Source organism: Scyliorhinus canicula, chromosome 8 (genome assembly GCF_902713615.1).
Source record: "Scyliorhinus canicula chromosome 8, sScyCan1.1, whole genome shotgun sequence".
In the NCBI taxonomy this organism is placed as follows: Eukaryota; Metazoa; Chordata; class Chondrichthyes; order Carcharhiniformes; family Scyliorhinidae; genus Scyliorhinus; species Scyliorhinus canicula.
The window spans coordinates 91,011,189-91,032,395 of record NC_052153.1 but is presented as its reverse complement, the minus strand read 5'-3'; the positions used below and the strand labels follow the sequence as shown (position 1 = coordinate 91,032,395).

The window sequence follows — 21,207 nt, the reverse complement described above, 5'->3', positions numbered from 1 at the left end:
TATTTGGCCGGCAGGAAGTTTACCCTCCTCACAGACCAACGGTCAGTGGCCTTCATGTTCGATAATGCACAGAGGGGCAAGATTAAGAAAGACAAGATCTGGCGGATCGAGTTGTCCATGTAGAACTACGATATTTTGTATCGTCCTGGGAAGCTCAATGAGCCTCCTGATACCCTGTCCCGCGGTACCTACGCCAGCGCGCAGATAGGCCGCCTCCGCTCCCTCCACGCGGACCTCTGCCATCCAGGGGTGACCCGTTTCTATCATTTCATAAAGACCCGCAACCTGCCCTACTCCATCGAGGAAGTCAGGACAGTAACCTGTGACTGCCACATCTACGCAGAGTGCAAACCGCACTTCTACCGCCCCGAGCGCGCACATCTGATCAAAGCATTCCTGCCCCTTCGAACGTCTCAGCATAGACTTCAAGGGGCCCCTTCCCTCTAGCAACCGCAACATTTACTTCCTGACGGTGATCGATGAATACTCCCGGTTCCCCTTCGCCATTCCCTGCCCCGACATGACCACATTGACCGTCATTAAGGCCCTCCTCTCCATCTACTCCCTGTTCGGCTACCCCGCGTACATACATAGCGATCGGGGGTCCTCCTTTATGAGCGACTAGCTGCGTCAATTCCTGCTGAGCAGGGGTATTGCCTCTAGCAGGACAACCAGCTATAACCCTCGGGGTAACGGACAGGTCGAGCGGGAGAATGGTACCATCTGGAAGACCATACTACTGGCCCTCCGGTCCAGAGATCTCCCTATTTCCCGATGGCAAGAGGTTATCCCCGATGCCCTACCTTCTATCCGGTCACTCCTCTGTACCACAACAAATCAGACACCTCATGAACGTCTTCTTGTTTTCCCCAGGAAGTCGTCCTCCGGATGCCCTCTCCCGACGTGGCTGGCCACCCCCGGACCCATCTTTCTCCGGAAGCATGTGCGGGTGCACAAGTCCGACCCGTTGGTGGAACAAGTCCAGTTACTCCACGCTAACCCGCAGTATGCGTACGTGGAGTACTCCGATGGTCGGCAGAACACTGTCTCCCTCCGGGACCTGGCACCCGCCGGCGTGCCCCCTTCACAGACCCCCCCCCCCCCCTGTTCCTTTTCCCCCAGCGCCCCACCCAGGCCACCCCTCAACCCATCCATGGCGTCTCCACCACCAGGCCGGGTTACGGAGACAGTTCAAGGGCCATCGCTCCCGGAGTCCAGGACATCAGCTGAACCACCACCATCGGCTGAACCAGCGTCACCAACTCCACTGCGGCGGTCTGCCAGGACGTCACGGGCAACGAAAAGGCTGATCGAGTCCATTTAACTTTCAACACCACCATGGACCTTGTATGGACACTACATAGAACATAGAACAGTACAGCACAGAACAGGCCCTTCGGCCCTCGATGTTGTGCCGAGCAATGATCACCCTACTTAAACCCACATAACCCGTATACCCGTAACCCAACAATCCCCCCATTAACCTTACACTACGGGCAATTTAGCATGGCCAATCCACCTAACCCGCACATCTTTGGACTGTGGGAGGAAACCGGAGCACCCGGAGGAAACCCACGCACACACGGGGAGGACGTGCAGACTCCGCACAGACAGTGACCCAGCCGGGAATCGAACCTGGGACCCTGGAGCTGTGAAGTATTGATGCTAACCACCATGCTACCGTGAGGCCCCACATGCTATGTCTGGGCCAGTGGGAAGCCAAGGATACATTTTTTTTTCCTTCCCTCCTTACTACTCATACCACCAGTTCTCCCCCCCCCCCCCCCCAGCTCTCGTTGACCCCCCCCCTCCCCAGCTTCTTTCTCCGCAAGGGGTGAATGTGGTGGTATGATTAGCATAGCTGCCTGCCATTGGTGCAGAACACCGGCTTACCATTGGCCCTGATCGGTCATGTGCCTCTCGACCGGTTGGTTGAGACCAGTCATGTGACGGCTCCCCGATTGGTCGAGAGGCTGAGTTAACCCCGCCTCCAGGCGGGGTATAAATATCCAGTACTCTGGGCCCTTTGAGCGACTAAGTGTGGACTTCAAAGGGCCCCTCCCGTCCACCAACCACAACATTGTTGTGGTATGATTAGCATAGCTGCCTGCCATTGGTGCAGAACACCGGCTTACCATTGGCCCCGGTCGGTCATGTGCCTCTCGACCGGTTGGTCATGTGCCTCTCGACCGGTTGGTCATGTGCCTCTCGACCGGTTGGTCATGTGCCTCTCGACAGGTTGGTTGAGACCAGTCATGTGACAGCTCCCAGATTGGTCGAGAGGCTGAGTTAACCCCGCCTCCAGGGTGAGGTATAAATACCCAGTACTCCTGGTGGTCCTCCTTGTACTGTAATCGACCGCAGGGCTAACATCTAGCTGATTAAAGCCATACTTTTGTCCAGCAACTTGTCTCGCGTTCAATTGATGGTACATCAAACATCTATTTCCTCACCGTGCTCGATGAGTTCTCCCGCTTCCCTTTTGCTGTCCTCGTCCCGATATGACCTCGGCCTCCGTGATCAAGGCACTGCACAGCATCTTCACACTGTTTGGTTTCCCTGCTTATATCCACAGCAAGAAGTCTTACAACACCAGGTTAAAGTCCAACCTGGTTTCACCTGAAGAAGGAGCCGTGCTCCGAAAGCTCGTGTTTGAAACAAACCTGTTGGACTTTAACCTGGTGTTGTAAGACTTCTTACTGTGCTCACCCCAGTCCAACGCCGGCATCTCCACATCATATCCACAGCGACCGGGCTACATCGTTCATGAGCGATGAGCTGCGTCGATATCTGCTCAGCAAGGGCATCGCCTCGAGCAGAACGACGAGCTATAACCCGCGGGGAACCGGGCAATTGGAGAGGGAGAACGCGACAGTTTGGAAGGCCATCCTCCTAGCCCTACGGTCAAGGAGTCTCCCAATTGCCCGCTGGCAGGAGGTCCTACCTGATGCCCTACATCCCATTAGGTCGCTCCTCTGTAAGGCCACGAACGAGACCCCTCACAATCGTTTGTTTGTCTTCCCCAGGAAGTCCACCTCTGGGGTCTCGCTTCCACGTTGGCTGATGACTCCGGGACCAGTTCTATTCCGGAGGCGCGTGAGGAGCCATGAATCCGATCCCGTAGTCGAGAGGGTCCAACTGCTACACGCAAACCCTCAATACGCCTAAGTTGAGCACCCCGACGGCAGGCGGGACACCGTCTCCCTGCGAGACCTGGCACCCGATGGCTCTCCCACCGACCCCGCTAGCTCGCCCACCGACCCCCCCCCCCCTACCGACGCTCCCCTCCCCGCACCGACCCCGACAGCGACCCCCCCCTGCGCCCCCTGCCCCCCAGCCGTCGCCGGCACCGATCACCCTAGTCATCCCGGACACCCCCCCCACCCCCACCGGCTCCAAGGCGGGCAAAGGCTCAGTCAACCGTGCTCCCGGATATACCACCATCAATACCGACCGTATCCACGGCACCACGACTGGAGCAGAGAAAGTCAGCACGGACGGTCAAACCACCCGCAAGACTGAACTTGTAACTCAACTTCACCCCCAACGGACTATGTTTTTTTTTAAACAGGGGGTGAATGTTATCAGTAGCTGATATAATGGTACCTTACCTTTAATGCATTGGCCCTTTAAGACCGGGCTTGAAACCCTGGGGGACTCGGCCTCTGGCTCCGCCCCCAGGAAACGGTATATAAGATACGGCTCACTCAGGCAACATGTGATGAGCACACTTCTCGGCTGCTGTACAGTTCTCAGATGATTAAAGCCTTTGAATCATCTATCTTCTCCCCTGTGTCGTGATTGAGGGTATCTCAATTTAATCATCTGATACATCAAGATGGACAGCGCTCTAAAGCCGGAGAAACTCAACCTGGACGCTCAGTCTCCGGAAGCCCCGGAAATTTTTAAATATTGGCTGCGGTGTTTTGAGGACTATATTGACTCCTCAGCGACTGAGGTCGACGGCGCTCGCAAACTGCGTTTACTACATGCCGGGGTGAGCCACCGACTCTCCTCCGCGATCGAGAACGCTGCAAATTACGAAGCTGTGGTCGAGATACTTCATGAAGCCGATTAATGAGGTACACGCCAGACATTTGCTCGCAACCTGAAGCCAGCGTTTCGGGGAAACTCTGGACGAGTACGTGGAGATACTCACTGTGCTAGTGAGGAACTGCAACCATAAATACCATAAGGGTATCTCAGTACATAGGAACAGGATTAGGCTGTTCCATCGTCGATCCTGCTCCACCAGTCATTTTGTTTCAAATTTGGAGTGTCCGATTATTTTTCTCCAATTAAGAGGCAATTTAGTGTGGCCAATCTATCTAACCAGCACATCTTAGGGTTGTGGGGGTGATACGCGGGGTGAATGTACAAACTCCACACAGACAGTGACCCGGGGCCGGGATCAACCCCGTGTCCTCGGCTCCATAAGCAGCAGTGCTAACCACTGTGCTGACCCCCTGCTCCACCATTAAATTAGATCATGGTTGATCATCTATTTCAAGCCATATCCCTTGAAGTCAGTAGTTCCCAGAAATCTATCAATTTCTGTCTTGAAAATGCTCAATTATTGAGTTTCCACAGCCCTCTGAGGAAGAGAATTCCAAGGATTCTCCACCCTCTGAGTGAAGAAATTCTTCCTCATCTCAGTTTTAAATGGCTTGCCCCATATTCTAAGAGTGTTGCCTGGTTCCCTCACCACCAGACAGGGAAAATAGCTCATCAATATCCACCATGTCAAGCCCTGTAAGAATTTTGTAAGTTTGAATGAGATCAGCTTGCATTCTTTGAAACTCTAGGGAATACAGATCCAGTTCTTCCCTTCCCAAGTGCTCCATCTTGTTTGCTGAGCCCACTTCAGGATTTTCTCCCTGTCTTAGCACCGGTGCAGCTTTGCGATAATCGCTCTGGGCTGCTCCCCGGCTTTGGGCTTGGGTCGGAGCGACCTGTGCGCCCTGTCGATTTCTGGGGGGTTTGGAAATCCTTCCCTTCCCACTAGCTTGCTCAGCATTTGGGCGATGTAGCCTGTTGGGTCTCTGCCCTCTATCCCTTCTGGCTATTCTAGCATTCTGCCATCTGGACCTTTTTTCCTGGTCCTCCACTTTCCCAATTAGGCTCCCCTGGGACGTTACCAACCTTTTCACCTCGGTTTCCAGAGCAATCATCCTGTCGCACTGGTCTGAGGCGGCCCTCTCCAACTCCAGAATCGTTTTCTCCTGTGCCTCCACCTTCCTTCCCAGGCCTTCAATGGTTCGCTGCATTTTGTCCATTGTCTCCACCAGCATCTCTTTCATCATTGTGCGGAGCTCTGTCCTGAGCGCCTCCTTCATAAGAACATAAGAAGTAGGAGCAGGAGTAGGCCATCTGGCCCCTCGAGCCTGCTCCGCCATTCAATGAGATCATGGCTGATCTTTTGTGGACTCAGCTCCACTTTCTGGCCCGAACACCATAACTCTTAATCCCTTAATCCTTCAAAAAAAGATCTATCTTTATGTTAAAAACATGTAATGAAAGAGCATCAACTGCTTCACTGGGCAAGGAATTCCATGGATTCACAACCCTTTGGGTGAAGAATCTCCTCCAAAGCGTGGTCCTAAATCTACTTTCCCTTATTTTGAGGCTATACCCCCTAGTTCTGTTTTCACCCGCCAGTGGAAACAACCTGCCGTTTAGCTCTGTTTTCACCACACTTCTCCATTCCTCCCCCTGTGCCGGGGGGGGGGGGATGGACATTGCGTTTCTGCTCCGCTGTTCGGCTCGCCAGCTTTCTCGCTTCCTGGTTCGCCTGAACCTCCGCCTCGCCTTGTGAGATCGACTGCCTGCGTGGCTGCAGCTCCTGCCTTTTTCCTTCACTTTCGCTGCTGCTCCTTCTTGCATCTTGCCGTCACACCGATTTATTATTATTTGCAGGCATTTCTGTTATGTGCCCTTCTCCTTTTGCTGGGTTTTGATGGAAACATTGCTCTTTTTTTAAAAAAAAGCAACATTTCTTTTTTAATTTTCCCCCCACATTTTCAGAAGAGGAGAAAGAAAATAGTTTTATCCTCTCCGTGGTCTTTGAGTCCTCCGACCTTCAGGCTGTTTCTTGGAGAACAAAGTCGCGATCCCCACTCCTCCTCCTCGTGCAGCCGCTCCACTGAGCCGACTGGGACCAGTCTCTCCTCTCTCGCTGTTTTTTACTCTTTGGCTCGGTGGAACGGAGCTTTGGTGCTTGGGCCTGGCGAGCAAGGCAGGCCTGACTTCGGGATGTTTTAATTTTTTTTTTAAATTTCCGGGAACCCCCCCCCCGATAAAGACCACAACTTTGCGGGCCTGCGGGAGTCTATTTAGTCAAGAGCACCCTACTTAAGCCTACATCTCCACCCTATCCCTGTAATCCACTAACCCCACCTAATCTTTTGGACACTAAGGGGTAATTTAGCATGGCCAATCCACCAAACCTGCACATTTTTGGACTGTGGGAGGAAACCAGAGCACCCAAAGGAAACCCACGCAGAGAAAGTGCAAACTCCACACAGACAGCAACCTGGGGCTGGAATTGAACCAGGGACCCTGGAGTTATGAGGCAGCAGTGCTAACCATGTGCCGCGTGCTGCCCAGTACTCCCTGTGCCCCACATTCTCCCACATCCTATGGCCCCTTCATTCTGCCATATAGACCTTTATTCCCCATGCCCACTCACCAGGAATCCACTATGTACAGAATAGGAAGTCTTTGAGATGCTCATGAAAATGTCAAAATAAATAAATATTCAAAGTACTGAAAACAAATCGTATTAATGGCCATAAAAATGAAGATGAACAAGCCCACAGCAACTTTCGCAACGGTGTGAACAAGCCCTGCTGGGCTGACTCCATTAGTGGGGTTTGGAGTTCAACCAAGCGCACAAGATTCAGATAAATGACTGTCAAGAACCCCTGCTAAGCTGTCTCTATTAGTGGGGTTTGGAACTTGACCAAGCATTCATATAAAGTTTCCATTTCACAGTTGTGCCAATAAATCATTTGAAGAGTCATCTGTTCAAGCTGCCCCCACTCACTAGCAATGGAGCTGGCAAGGTTGGGACAACAGCATGCAGGCTCACTATCCACACCGTTATCCTCACAGGCTTATCCCACACTCCTAAAAAATTGCCAGCAAAAGGAATGGAGGTGCGAAGTTCAGAGTCGAGTCCCATCCCCTATATTTTTTGCCTGCCCACCTCCTCCTACATGGATGGAGGCATGAAAGTCCTACACTTGGTCTCTTGCGGAATGTGCAATGTTTATTCCAGCAATGCAGTCATGACAAAACTCATATATTGGTGTCTTATGTTGATTCTCTCACCACCTGTTTCAAGTCCTGTTTGGCAGTTATTACCAAGACACTCTTCTTGGACATTGAAGTCCCCTAACAAGAGTAAATTCTATGCACTTGTTATCATCAATACTTCGTTCAACTGGTGTTCAGCATGCAGTACTGATTCATCAGCTGACTCCCATGGCTACTTCACCTCCCGACCCACCCCCTTGACATTATACCACAGCCGCCACCCATGGTTGGACTGTTCTGCCTGGAGAATATATTGGCTTCAATGCAGACGACTTTGTTGCCTTACTGTGGGACGGCTTTTCTATCTCTGGCACAATTTTCCATATTTCATTAAATAGGGACAGTGCAGGTTCCACTAGGTTCTGTGTGGCTTTGTTGTGACCACATGATGCAATCAAATGGTCTGCCCAGTTTTAAAATTACCATTTAAACAACTGAGATGTTTGCTGGGGACTTTAGAGGATGGTTAAGAATAAATTGCGTTAGTGTGGAACAGTAATGATAGCAGATTGTTTTTCAATGAACTGGTAGGGCCTCTATGATAATGCAACAGCTTCAGGGTACTGATACCAACATGTGCAGATTTATTAAAAGATAAGTCCCGAAATACGTGCTTGTTCGTTGAATTGGACATTCTGAATTCTCCCTCAGTAACTTAATTGCAGTGTTAATGTAAGCCTACTTGTGACAATAAAGATTATTATTATTCAATTATTTGTCTAGATTTCTGAATTACTAGTTTAGTATATAACCACTGCAATACAGTCGCCTACTGCAGAGATGGTTGCTGATTATTTTGTTTGCATATCTCACCAGATCGTTCAGAGTTGTGGACTTTTAATTATATTATGCTATAATATTGTATTATTCAATAAAGAAAACATGTTTGAGTAATGCTTTTTATATTTTTTTTAAATCTTTTTAGGGTTTTGTGAGTGGAATCACAGGAATAGTGACAAAACCTATTAAAGGTAAAAAGAAAATTATTGTGAAAAGTTATCCAGTTTTACATGTTCATACTTATGGAGAACTAAAATTATTTTAATGTTGTAGGTGCACAGAAGGAAGGTACAGCTGGTTTCTTTAAAGGCATTGGCAAAGGCTTAGTTGGAGCCGTGGCAAGACCCACTGGAGGCATCATAGACCTGGCCAGCAGCACTTTTCAAGGGATAAAAAGGTAAAATATAAGGTGAATTCACATCTAAATAGATGGAATCCTCTTCTCACGTCATGGGTTCCAATGGCAGGATTGAAAGTGAGATGGTGCTGCTCGCAGATGGAGCAGCTGACTATTAACAATCATGTGGTGGGCAGCCAATCAGATATATAAAGGTGTGGACCATGTCCAATAATGCAGTCAGGTCAGGCAGGAAGTCACTAACTATTTTGATTAAACAAAATAAACTAAATTGAATACACGAAGAGCCAAATTAAAAGGGACAGCCCCTTAAAGGGCTACTCCCTTAAACAAAACGAATCACCAATGAAACTTAAAACATCAAACTAAAATGTGACTAAAGGGATCAATAAGACACTCCAGTTGCCGCGGGGTCCAGCAGGCACGGAAGGCTTCAATGCTTGCCATCAGAAACATGATTTGTTCCCAATCTACCATTAACTTAATCACCAACTTTCAATCCACCATTGGGAAGCTGCCATTTTATCTCCAGTTCAATTTAGAGCATTATTCCTACTCCCAGGAATTTCACAAGATACCGCCCTTCATTTCAAAAACATTATGAATTCCTTACACTTTTAGAACAATTTGTGTCATGTCCTTGAATTTTGATTTTTTCATTATCGTAAATAGGATTTGAGTGAATTATGGGCACGATTTAACGTAAAAATTTCTAAGTGTCATTTTTGGCACTATTGGCGGGGTGTTTCTCAACGGCTGTGTTGGCGAGATCACGGCTCGTATACGGCACTTAGTGCTGGAACTGTGCCCCCACGAGCTTCTTAACTTTACTGGCAGACTCGCGCCTCAGCATCTCACCGCTATCGGGGGGGTTGCTTTTAAATGCTCCCTCAGCACTCACTCCCAGTCAACACACAAGCATGGCAGCACAGATCTGCTCCTCGCTTTGAGGATGCTGGCCTGGCCAGGCTTCTCAATTCCATCGATGCGAGTTCCCCGAGGGGGTCAGATGACCAGCAGCAGTGTCACCAATACCGCCTGGGAGGCAGTGGCTGTCAATGCAGGCAGCATGACAAGGAGGACTGCCATCCAATATCGGAAGGCGGCCAACAACTTCCACCGACCTGCAAGAGTAAGTTAGCACCTCTCTCCTGGTATCAGTTCCACCTGCCACCCCTCAATTCCCAACTCACCCCCCCAAATCACTGGCTGACACTGACACTACCAGTATAGCCCCTTCACGCCCTGGTGCGGTTGCCACAGATGTAACCTGCTATAGTCATCCCATTCTCTCCATGTCTGTGGGTCTCACCCCACAACCCAAAGATGTGCAGGGGAGGTGGATTGGCTACTCTAAATTGCCCTTGATTGGAAAAAAGAATTAGGTACTTGAAAAAAATTTTTGAATCCTCCAAACTTTCCCCACCCTTATGTGTCCCGTCTTCTCTGAGTGCCACCCACTGAGCTAGTTGTGCTGGAGAACCTAACTCTGCACAGTCACCCTAGGCTACATCAGGAGCTTGCAGACGCTGACCACTGCCGGGAACATTAACGAGGGCCTCCCCTGATCCACACACTTACCATATGGTTGTGGGAATATCCACAGCGCTGAAGCCCAGCTCTTGAGTGTTTAATTATCGACTTCGGTCTCTATGGTGCTGATGCTCAAATGCAATGCACTAATCATTCTCTGAGACATAGGGAGCCCACGAGAAGCCACTTGAGAATATTTCGATTATTAAATGGTCATCAGTAACAAAGAATTGAAAATCAACTGCATAACATTCCACATATTACACCAACCAGGAAACGTCGCCATTGGTATCAATACAAAGCTTTATCAACTAATTTTCACACGAAAAAAAAAAGACACCATATCACCCCTTGCAGGTTCCTCAAAACAAAAGGATGGGAAGCCTGAGAATGTCATAATGTCCGGAACTTTGTCATAGAAATTGTCGTGGAAATTATCTGTCCATCGACCTCCATGAAGTTAGTGGTCGCACATTTTGGTGGCTCCCTCTCGTGGCTTTTTTTTTGGACCTTTTCTCCAGTTCACAGGTGGATGTGAGGCGGAATAAAGGTGCAGGAGAGTGAGGGGAAGCTATTGACCCTCTGGTATATGGAGCCGAGGGCCAGGACCAGTCGAATAAGAGGGTATCAGTTGGTTGGAACTGGTGCGGCACCTGCAACACATGTGGAGCTCAATGGACGACGGACTAGCTGGTGAACTTCTTCAACGAGAACTTCACCCAGCAACAGAAGGAGAGTCTTGAGATCTGGCCTCGCCGGTAGATTAGATCAGGGCGGTGGTCGAACGCGTGGATATGAAGCTGGCAGCCCAGGGTTAGGCAATCCAGACGATGGACGATGGACGAGGTGGCTCGGGAACACTAGGTGCATTTGCCTCGATGGCTGCGGAGATGGGGCTGATGCGCGATCAGCAGAGGCGGCTTCAGGAGAAGGTTGAAGACCTAGAGAACCAGTCACGCGGGCAGAATATAAGAAACGTGGGCCTGCTGGACGGGAGTGAAGGAGCCAATGTGGGGCGGATGCTGTAAAAGCTGCTCGGAAAGGGTGCGTTTGTACGGCCGTTGGAAATGGATCGAGCGCACAGAGCACTAATAAAGCCCATGGGGAACGAGCCCTGAGGGTGATGGTGCTGCTGTTGCACCGGTTTCTGGACAAGGAGCAAATTATGAGGTGGACCACGCAGACAAGGCGCTGCACCTGGGACGACTGTGAAATCCGAGTGTACCAAGACCTGGGTGCAGAGTTGGCCAAGAGGAGAGCGAGCTTCAAAAAAGGTCAAATCAGTCCTCAACAAGAAGGGGGTAAAGTTTGGGCTACTGTACCCAACATGTCTGTGGGTGACCTACGAAGGCCGGGAATTGTACTTTGGATCAACGGAATAGGCGGTAGATTTTGTTAAAGACAGTGGAGTGACAGGAGAAGGTGGACTTTGAACTTTGGTGGAGATGCTGTGATGTTGCTGTTAATTTATGTTTGGGGCCATTTCTTTCTTTTTCGGCTTCAGGTTTGTTCTTTGTCCTTTGTGAAGGGATGGGGGGGGGGGGGTTGGTCTCTTTGTTTGGGCATGGGGAGAGGTTGTTTTTGGTTTGTTTGCACTAATGTTCGAGCGGGGGTGGAGGGGAATCAGCAGGGGATAGGATGCTAGGCGCCATGGGTGGGGGCTGGCAGACTAGCTGGGCGGGATAGTTCATGGAAGTGCAATGGGGGGCGAGTGGAATGTCAGTGGGGGGGGGGTAGGGGCAGGGGTTATTGCTGGGGGATCTGGGGGGGGGGGGGGGGGGGGGGAAGAGAGTACTGCTGACAGGGGAAGGATATTTAAAGTGTAAGGGGGGAAGATCGATGTCGGTGGGCGCCCGGGGACGAGCTTGGGGACTTGTGGGTCACGGGCCGGAGGCTGGCCCAAGAGGGACCATGGTTGACCGGCCGATCAGATTAGGCGATGGAAGGGATGGGTTGGGCAAGTATTTCAATTGAGGTTGGATTTTAAAACTAAGAGGGTGGTGATTTTGGTCAAGAAGTGGGTGGCCATCGAGGTGGGAAATATAGTGATGGACTCTGGGGGAAGGTACATTATGGTAAGCTGGAAATTGGAGGGGATGTCGGTGGTGTTAGTCAACATCTATGCCCCGAATTGGGACGATGGGGAATTTATGAGGCGGGTGCTGGGGAAAGATTCCAGACCTGGACTCTCCGGCTGATTATGGGGGGGACGGACTTTAATGCGGTCCTCGATCCGACACTGGACTGGTCGAGCTTGAGGTCAGGGAGAGTGTCGGCTACGGCTATGGAGCACATTGGGGGGGGGGAGTAGATCCCTGGGGATTTGGGAGGCCATGGTGCCCTCCCGAATAAATTTTTTTCGTGGTGGATAAGATGTTGTTGGCAGGGGTGGTAGATGTCGACTATTCGGCAATAGCGTTGTCGAATCATGTCCCGCACTGGGTGGATTTGCGAGTGAGTAAGGGGTGGTGGTGGGGCGCCCGCAATGGAGGCTGGATGTGGGATTGTTAGCAGAGGAAGTGTGTGTGAGCAGGTGAGGAAGGCCATCGAGGCTCTGTTGAGATTAATGACACGCGGGAGGTTTCGGCAGATATGGTTTGGGAGGCACTGAAAGCAATGGTCAGGGAGGGGGATTTATTTTGGTTTGGGAAAACAGGAAGAAGGTGGAGCAGGTGGAGATAGAAAGGCTGGTGGAGGAAATGCTGCAGGTGGACAGGAGATATGCAGAAGTTCTAGAGGAAGGGTTGTTAAAGGAACGCCAGAGGCTGCAAATGGAGTTTGGGTTGTTATCCATAGGTAAGGCAGTAGGGTAATTGCGGAGGTTGAGAGGGGCGGCATGTGAGTATGGGGAGAAGCGAACAGGATGCTAGCGCAGCAGTTGAGGAAGCAAGAGGCGGCGAGAGAAATTGGGAAATTGAAGGACACAGGTGGGGATCCGGTCTCGGACCCGGTGGGGGTGAATGGGGTGTTTAGGGAATTTTATAGTAAATTGTATAAGTCAGAACATCCAGCCGGGAAGAGGGCTGAAGGCGGTTTCTGGGAGGCTTGGAGTTCCCGAAGGTTAATGAGGAGCTGGTGGAGGGCCTGGGGTTCCCAATTGGGCTGGTAGAAGTAGTAGAGGGGTTGGAGGTGATGGAACCGGGCAAGGGACCGGACGGGTACCCGTTGGAATTTTATAAGATGTTCTCAGAGGTGTGGGACCGCTGTTGGTAAGGGCCTTCAATGAAGCAAATGAGCTGGGAGTGCTCCCGCCGACGTTGTCACAGGCGTCGATCTCCCTCATTTTAAAATGGGATAAGGATCCAGAAAACTGTGGTTCGTATGGACCAATCTCCCTGTTAAATTGGATGCCAAACTATTGGCAAAGATCCTGGCCACAAGGATTGAAGATTGCATCCCAGGGGTAATAGGGGAGGACCAGATGGGGTTCATTAAAGGTCAGCACCTGGTGACCAACATTAGGAGGTTGCTTAATATAATTATGATGCCTCCAGAGGGGCGCAAGGTTGAGGTGGTGGTGGCCTTGGACACAGAAGGCCTTTGATCGGGTGGTGCGGGAATATTTATGAGAGGTCCTGACGCGGTTTGGGTTTGGGCAGGGATTTGTGGATTGGGTCCGGTTACTGTACCAGGTACCGGTGACAAGCATGCAGATGGATCGGGTGAGATCAGATTACTTCAGGTTGCACCGTGGGACGAGGCTGGGATGTCCACTTTCCCCACTGTTGTTTGCCTTGGCTATAGAGCCGTTGGCATTGGCATTGAGAGCGTTGAGGATTTGGCAGAGGATAGTACGGGGGGGTGAGTGGGTGGAACAGAACGTCTCGCTCCATGCGGATGAACTGCTTCTGTACATATCGGACCCGCTGGGGAGAATTGGAAGGATTATGGGGATATTAGAGGAATTCGACCGGTTTTCAGGATACGAATTGGATACGGGTAAGAGTGAGGTCTTTGCGATCCAGGCGAGGAAGCATGAGAAGAGATTTGGTGAGATCCCATTCAAGGTGGTTGGGAGGGAGTTTTCGATATTTGGGTATCCAAGTGGCGCAGAAGTGGGAGCAGATGCATAAACTGAATTTCGGGCCGCTGGTAGAACAGATCAGGGGGGACTTTTGGAGGTGGGACGTGATGCCGCTTTCATTGGCGGGGCGGGGACAGACAGTGAAAATGACAGTCCTCCCAAGGTTTTTGTTTGTTCTCCAGAGCCTCCCAATTTTTCTCCCCATGACGTTCTTCAAAAAGGTGAATGTAGAGATCTCGGGATTTGTTTGGGCGGGTAAAACTCCGCGGGTGAGAAAGGTGCTGCTGGAGAGTGGGCGTGGGGGGCCTGGCCCTCCCGAATTTTATTACTACTACAGGGCAGCGAATATTGCAATGGTCAGGAAGTGGGTAGTGGGGGAGGGGTCAGTATGGGAGCGGGTGAAGGCGGCTTCATGTAAGGAACGAGTTTGGGGGCACTTTTAACGGCAGCTCTGCTATTCTTGCTGGCTCGCTACTCCACAAGACCGTTAGTAGTGGCAGCCCTGAGGGCGTGGGGTCAGTTGAGGCAGTAGATGGGATTGGGGCGGTTGGTGTGGACACCGATATGTGATAACCATCAGAACCGAGAGATTTGGGGATCTCTTTATTTGATGATGGTTTCCTGAGCTGGAGGAGGGATTTTCAGATGCCTGGGGAGAATGGGTTCCGGTATCTGCAGGTGAAGGATTTTGTGCGGAGGCAGGTTTCGACCTTCCCACACCTGCCGCCCCAGTGGCTACAGAATAAGGTGGTGTTGAGAACAGGAGTAGGAGAGGGGGAGGTCTTGGAGATATATAAGGAGCTGATGAAGTGGGAGAGAGCCCTAATAGATGAGATGAAGAGAAAGTGGGAAGAAGAGCTGGCTCGGGAATTGGAGGCCGGGTTATGGGAGGAGGCCCTGAGGAGAGTTCATGCATGCTCGTCGTGCGCCAGGCTTAGCGTGATACAGTTTAAGGTGGTCCACAGACCACAGAGCAGATATGACTGTGGCTAAGATGAGCAGGTTCTTTGAGGAAGTGGAGTTTAGGTGTAGACGCCGTGCGCGGGGTCCTACAAACCATGTCCATATGTTTTGGGCATGTCCAAGGCTGAGGGGTTTCTGGCAGGGGTTTGCTGACGCCAAGTCAGAGGTCTTAAAAATGGGTGGTTCCGAGTCCAGAGGTGGCGATCTTCAGTATGTCGGACGATCCGGGAGCCCAGGGAGCGAGAGAGGCCGGAGTCCTGGCCTTTGCCTCCCTGGTGGCACGGAGACGGATCTTACTAGGGTGAAGGGGCTCTGAGCCCCCAAAGTCGGGGTGTGGGTTAGCGACATGGGTTTCTCCGACTCAAAAAAATTAAATTTGCCTTGAGGGATTCATGGCAGTGGTCATTGCTCGGAGGTGCAGCTGTTCATCGACTTCTTCGAGAAAATTTAAGCTGTCAGCAAGGGGGGAGGGGGGAAAGGGGAGGCATTGAAGAGATGAGTAAGGAACCAACGTAGGGTGGTTGCGGAAGGTGACATTGTTTGTGTAAGCCATGTTGGCTGGGGTCTGTGCCCTGGGGGTGTGTTGGTTATATTGCTTTGTTTTTGTTGAAATTTGATGTTTAAAATTGTTAAAATTATAAATGCCTCAATAAAATATTTTATAAAAAAGAAATTATCTGTCCATCAATGCGTTATCTGTTCCACGTATCAGTGCCAGTCTCCATCCAGTAGCTGCAGCTGTGCAGGCCCTCCCACACGGCCCAATCTCACCGAAACCAAATCCTGGCATCCACATAGTCCACTGGCACTCAAGGTACATTTGAAATTCCTTGATTTCCAGCATGTCTAGCCCCTGGTGACATGCCAGTTACATGCAGCACTTACCACACCATCAACAAAAGCATCAACAATCTGCATTTCTTCAACGGCGTCATCAGCTGGTCCATTTGGATCAATGTCGCGCACCAGGTCCCCAGAAGCAACTCAAACTACTGGAAAAGGATACTGACACAGGTCCAGCGAAGAAGGAGAGAGAACAACCCCCCCTCCATCAGCGCCTAGCGTGCACCAAAAGAAAACCCAGAACATGCAGGAATATAACAAGGACACCAGTGGAAAGGCACCCAATGTGCGTACAGGAAAGCATGTGTGTGAACGCTAGAGCAGCACTGACCACCAGAAAATGTCCCGCTGACATGAGGCACAGCGGAAGAATGAGAGAGAGCACCCCACTCCAACACTGGTCATTTACCGGGTCCAGGCCATAGAAGCAGGAGGGGTTGTAGCAGAGAAGCGTATAGTCACCAGGCAAAAGAGCAATACACTGCCAACGGTGCAAAAATGACTCACACCCCACCCCCTACACTTAACCTACATCAGTAGAAAGTAACTTGGTAAGCCAACCATGGAAGGTCTTTTACCAACCTGGAGCATAGTGGGGGACGGAGAGAGAGTGAAAGCTACTTTCTCTCTCCAGTACTGGCAGTGTTTTCCAGTGACTCTCGGGTTGCGTAGGCAGGAAGGCTGCAACTGGCAAAAAGAAAATCTGCAGTTACATGGTTTTCATCAAAAATCCCCCCCCCAACAAACGAGGACCAATAACAGGAAAAAAAGGAATATCAGCGACCTGCACGGCTCCCATCAGTTGGCCACTGAACATAAAAAGTTACCGGTAGTCCATGAAAGTATCCCAGTGCAACCTCCGGGCTTCACAGTCAAGCCGGGCCGCAGCCCCTCGTTCCATGCAGTATTGGCACCTGATCTTCCATCACTACCCTTTCTGAGGACCGGGCCACAGGAACACAGGGGGCATTAAACAGGTGACCCACAAATCCAGGAAACTGAAGTCCAAGGCACAAAATAGACCTGTTAACAACATCTACAGACTGCTAAAGCAAGCCCTCCTGCATCCTCAGCTCAATAGTAAGCCCACCAAAATCCTCCCCTCACTTCACTCCAGATAAGAGACGCAAAGGCAACTACCTTCTTCCTTCCCACCATTCAGAAAGCAGCAAGTAGTCCCAAGGGGAAGAGGCAACAGGCAAGCAGAAAAGGCAGTGGCAAGCAGCAAATAAACTCGGCTACAGCAGCCTCCAGGCAGTTGCAAGTCACCAACAGGAGCAAGCAGAAATGCAATCTGCAGCTGGGAAGTGATCTCACAACTAACAAGGCCAATTCCTCATTAGCAATAGTCTTCAGCTGTGAAGCTAAATGCTGCTCACAGTCAAAGGGAGTTAAAGTGACCTTCAGCAAAGAACCAAGAACAGGAAGCATTTGGTAGGACAGACAGGCAGCAGCTGTAGTTGCTCCTGTTATGGGTCTCCACAATATTTAAAGTTGGATTGAAAGCCTCACAGTCGTAGAGTCCCCCCCCCCCCCCCCCCCCCCCACCCTCCCACCCGACCTGCAATGCTTCAGCCTCCTGAACGCACCCAACCCCCGGGTGGTTCTCGCGCCGCCTCCCTCCCCTACCTCTGGTGCCCCTGAGCTGCATGCTGGAAAATGGAAATGGCTGCTCACCTCCCCAGTTCCCCTCAGCAGCCATTGTGCCAACTTCACGTTTTTAAAAGGGAGTACTAAACGAAGCTCAGGTGATTTCTCGCTGGGGAGCCAGTTAACTCCTGGGAGGCCGTTGGATGTGGCTTCAATCTCGCTGATGAGATGGAAAAGAATGCAAATATTGGTTAAGGATATGCTCGCCATATATGGGAGTGATCCAGAACTCGCCATCAACAGCAAGGCAGTAAGATTGCAAACTGATTCGCAACTGGGCTTTCCCCGCTATTTATCTGGCGTGCCCAGATCCATGCCGAGAGCAACATGGTGGTTACATCATGCCCTATGTCTTTTTGACAGGTTGTAAAGAAAAGGTCATGTACAAAAACAAATGTCAGCCTACAGAAGGGATATGGTTTTTTTTCTGTTTTAGAGGAGTGATGAATGGTTGAAGGCATTCGGATGTGCAGTAACTGTGTTGGTCCCTTCACCCGTCTGCAAAACAGCTAGACGATATGCATCAGTCCGTCTCTCACTTCCTACTGAAAGATTTTAGAAATCATTATGAAGGCACATCTAAGAACCAATATCAGGTTCGGCCCACAAGGGGGTACTATTGTTATACTCTTGGTACCACTGATCATATAGTTAGATACTGGTAAGAGAGGCACAGGATGCCAGGTTTTGATAGCCTGATTCAGCCTCAACAAGTGACACAGAGAGGGATTGCATTTGTTGAAAGGTAGTGGAACTTATGGAGGGCTTCCTAAACCAAGCTTGAATTTTTAAAAAATATAAATTTAGTGTACCCAATTAATTTGTTTTCCAATTAAGGGGCAATTTAGCGTGTTCAATCCACCTACCTTGCACATCTTTGGGTTGTGGGGATGAAACCCACGCAAACACAGGGAGAATGTGCAAACTCCACAAGGACAGTGACCCAGAGCCAGGATCGAACCTGGGACCTCAGCACCGTAAGGCAGCAGGGCTAACCCACTGCGCCACCGTGCTGCCCTCAAGCTTGAATTTTTATGCACTATGCAATGTGTCACACATTCCCAGTGAAGGCCTAGGATTGTTTAATTTTTTATAACTGTAAAATAGTCATAATTTTCATATTAGGACGACTGCAATTTAGAAAAGGATGCATATTGAACATCTTGGGCATGGCTCAACTAAATGGGAACAAAGTCCCATAGCGAGCGCATTTAACCGCGTGTTTCCCGGTGCTTGAAGTGGCGAGAAACACATAGCTATTCAATGTGACTTACGGTGTATAAGGGGCCTCAGCGGGGCGTTCCCCGCTGAGGCCACACACAGCCCCATTTTGTATGCTCACTCTCCCTATCAGTATAGAACCATATTGCAATATTCTATTACTTTCACACGTTGATCATTTCCTCCAGTAGTCAGTCTTAAAGTTGTCTTTTACTATTTTGGGCTTAGTCATAGCCTAATTCGAAGTCGTTTACAAGATTTTTTTCTATACCACTTACTAACTCCTACTTACTTACTCCTACAAAGAGCCACCATCCACCACTTTTCCTCTGTTAAGTAGTTTGGCTTGTATTTCTTTGCTAAATCTGCAATGTATGTTTGTGATTGTGCAAGGAAAGAATCAAGCTAATTGATGTTAGACTATTTGTCCTTCCAACCTTCCAATGTCATCAATATGTCTCAACTTGCCCTTTCATCTCTAGAGTTGTTTTCAGTCAGCAGTCACTCTATGATACTGTATCTAAATAATTTACAATAAAGGTATCTGTAAAGTCATTTATGCCACGAAAAAATTGGAGGAGATAAATATGTTCAAAAACCATTCTGCACAGTTTTCAAATTTTTATATATATATATATATATATAGGAGGCCATTCGGCCCATCAAGTCTGCACCGGACCTTGGAAAGAGCACCCTACTCAAGCCCACTCCTCCACCCTATCCCCTCAACCCAGGAACCCCACCTACCCTTTTTGGACACTAAGGGCAATTTAGCATGGCCAATCCACCTAACCTGCACATCTTTGGACTGTGGGAGGAAACCCACACAGACACGGGGAGAACGTGCAAACTCCGCACAGTGTGTGACCCAAGCCGGGAATCGAACCTTGGGACCCTGGAGCTGTGCTAACCACTGTGCTACCGTGCCGCCCATTTCATCCAAAGATTTTCAAGAAGCCTGAAAAAAATCACTCCAACAATGTGCCTTTTTTCAGAATAAAGATCCAAATAATGTTTTAATTAATATAGTAGTGAGAGTAAATGGGAGTTTTTCCTATACAGCTAATTTTAAACATTTGGTATCTATTGGACAATATTTACATATCTAAATCTGTCTTCCTTCTTTTGTGAATGCAGTTGTAGACCCAGTTTTTCATGGATCTCCGTGTCTGACATTGGGATAAGGGAGCCAAATGTGGCAGTATAAATATTACTCCCTTGAGATTACACTGGTGATATCAGAAGATGTTGTATGATGTGAACATAGAAAACTCAACATAATCTTCTTACTTATTTACTTAGTTTAAATGGTTATATAAAACAATCCTGGGCCACAATAACGTTTTCTCCTGATTTCAGATTGAAATTGATATACATTTACTGTTCACATGTCCATATTACGGGCAGAAGAGAATTGATGGGGTAATATTTCCCCTTTCTCCTTGCATCTCAGTTGTCGGCAACAATGTGTGTTTTCGAGGGATGCTTTAAACCTTTTGCATCAATTATTGAAATTTCTAAAGTGGTTTTTTACAGGTTCACCAAGTGAAGTATTAGATATACTTTTCAAACTGTCAATAGTGTTCAGCCCAATATTTGTCCTTGCAAATTGCACTTTATATGGAATGAATGTTGTCAGCTGGAAATTTCATATGTAAAAATTGCATTATTTAGATGTTTCCTTCTTTTTGCCAGAGCTACAGAAACATCCGAAGATGTTGTGAGTCTTCGCCCACCTCGATTTATTCATGAAGATGGTGTAATTAGACCATATAGGTTGAGAGAGGGGATTGGCATGCAGATGTTACAGGTAATTAATTATAGTTACTTGGCTACATTTATTATACAAGGGTATTTTCTAATATTGAAAAATAAACTTGCATTTCTGAATTATTATTACATATGAGGATGTCTGAGAAAGGTATATGGTTCAGCACTGCTGGCTGTATATACAATATGCACTCAGTATTTCTGATGTTGCTGGTGACTGTACTTAGAGTATTTTTCCAATGAAAGGCGGCATAGAAAACTGCAGTGAAACTAACCCGTTATTTTACTTCTTTCCTTCTTTACCATGCTTGCAGAAAGGAAAGGCCTGCAAAGAATGGAATAGGTTGACAATGACCATGCTGATGATTAATCTGATCAAATTGCTGTATACCATCAATGCATGCATTCATAACAGTCCAGTTGTCTACAGCCAATACCATCAGTGGTCCTGTTAGTGTCTTACTGTTCTATGATGTTTTTGTTTTTAGTTGAAAAGTTGCAAACTGGAAAATACATAGGGATAGACAGAAAAACGGACAGCATACCTGTATTCTTGAACATTTCGAAGTAAAATGCATGCAAGTTATACAAATCAAAGAAGGCTAAGAAGAGAATTTTGCAAAACACAATCTTAGTGTAGGACATTGTTCTCTTAGTGTTTGTTTACTCTCACTTTTGCAGTTTTAATGTGGTTCATTCTCTTGTCTTCCTGCTGTTTCTAATTCCGTGTTAAGTGTTGCAGTTTGTA

The 21,207-nt window shown here is 48.9% G+C and overlaps 1 protein-coding gene across 1 annotated transcript in view; it reads left to right on the top strand.

Annotated features, from left to right (window-relative positions):
• vps13a (vacuolar protein sorting 13 homolog A) overlaps positions 1-21,207 on the top strand; it is a 634,190-nt gene that overhangs the window by 546,455 nt on the left and 66,528 nt on the right. Inside the window, 3 exon segments of the mRNA XM_038803880.1 lie at positions 8,243-8,288; positions 8,371-8,494; positions 20,385-20,499. Of these exon segments, the coding sequence (XP_038659808.1) occupies positions 8,243-8,288; positions 8,371-8,494; positions 20,385-20,499 (285 nt within the window).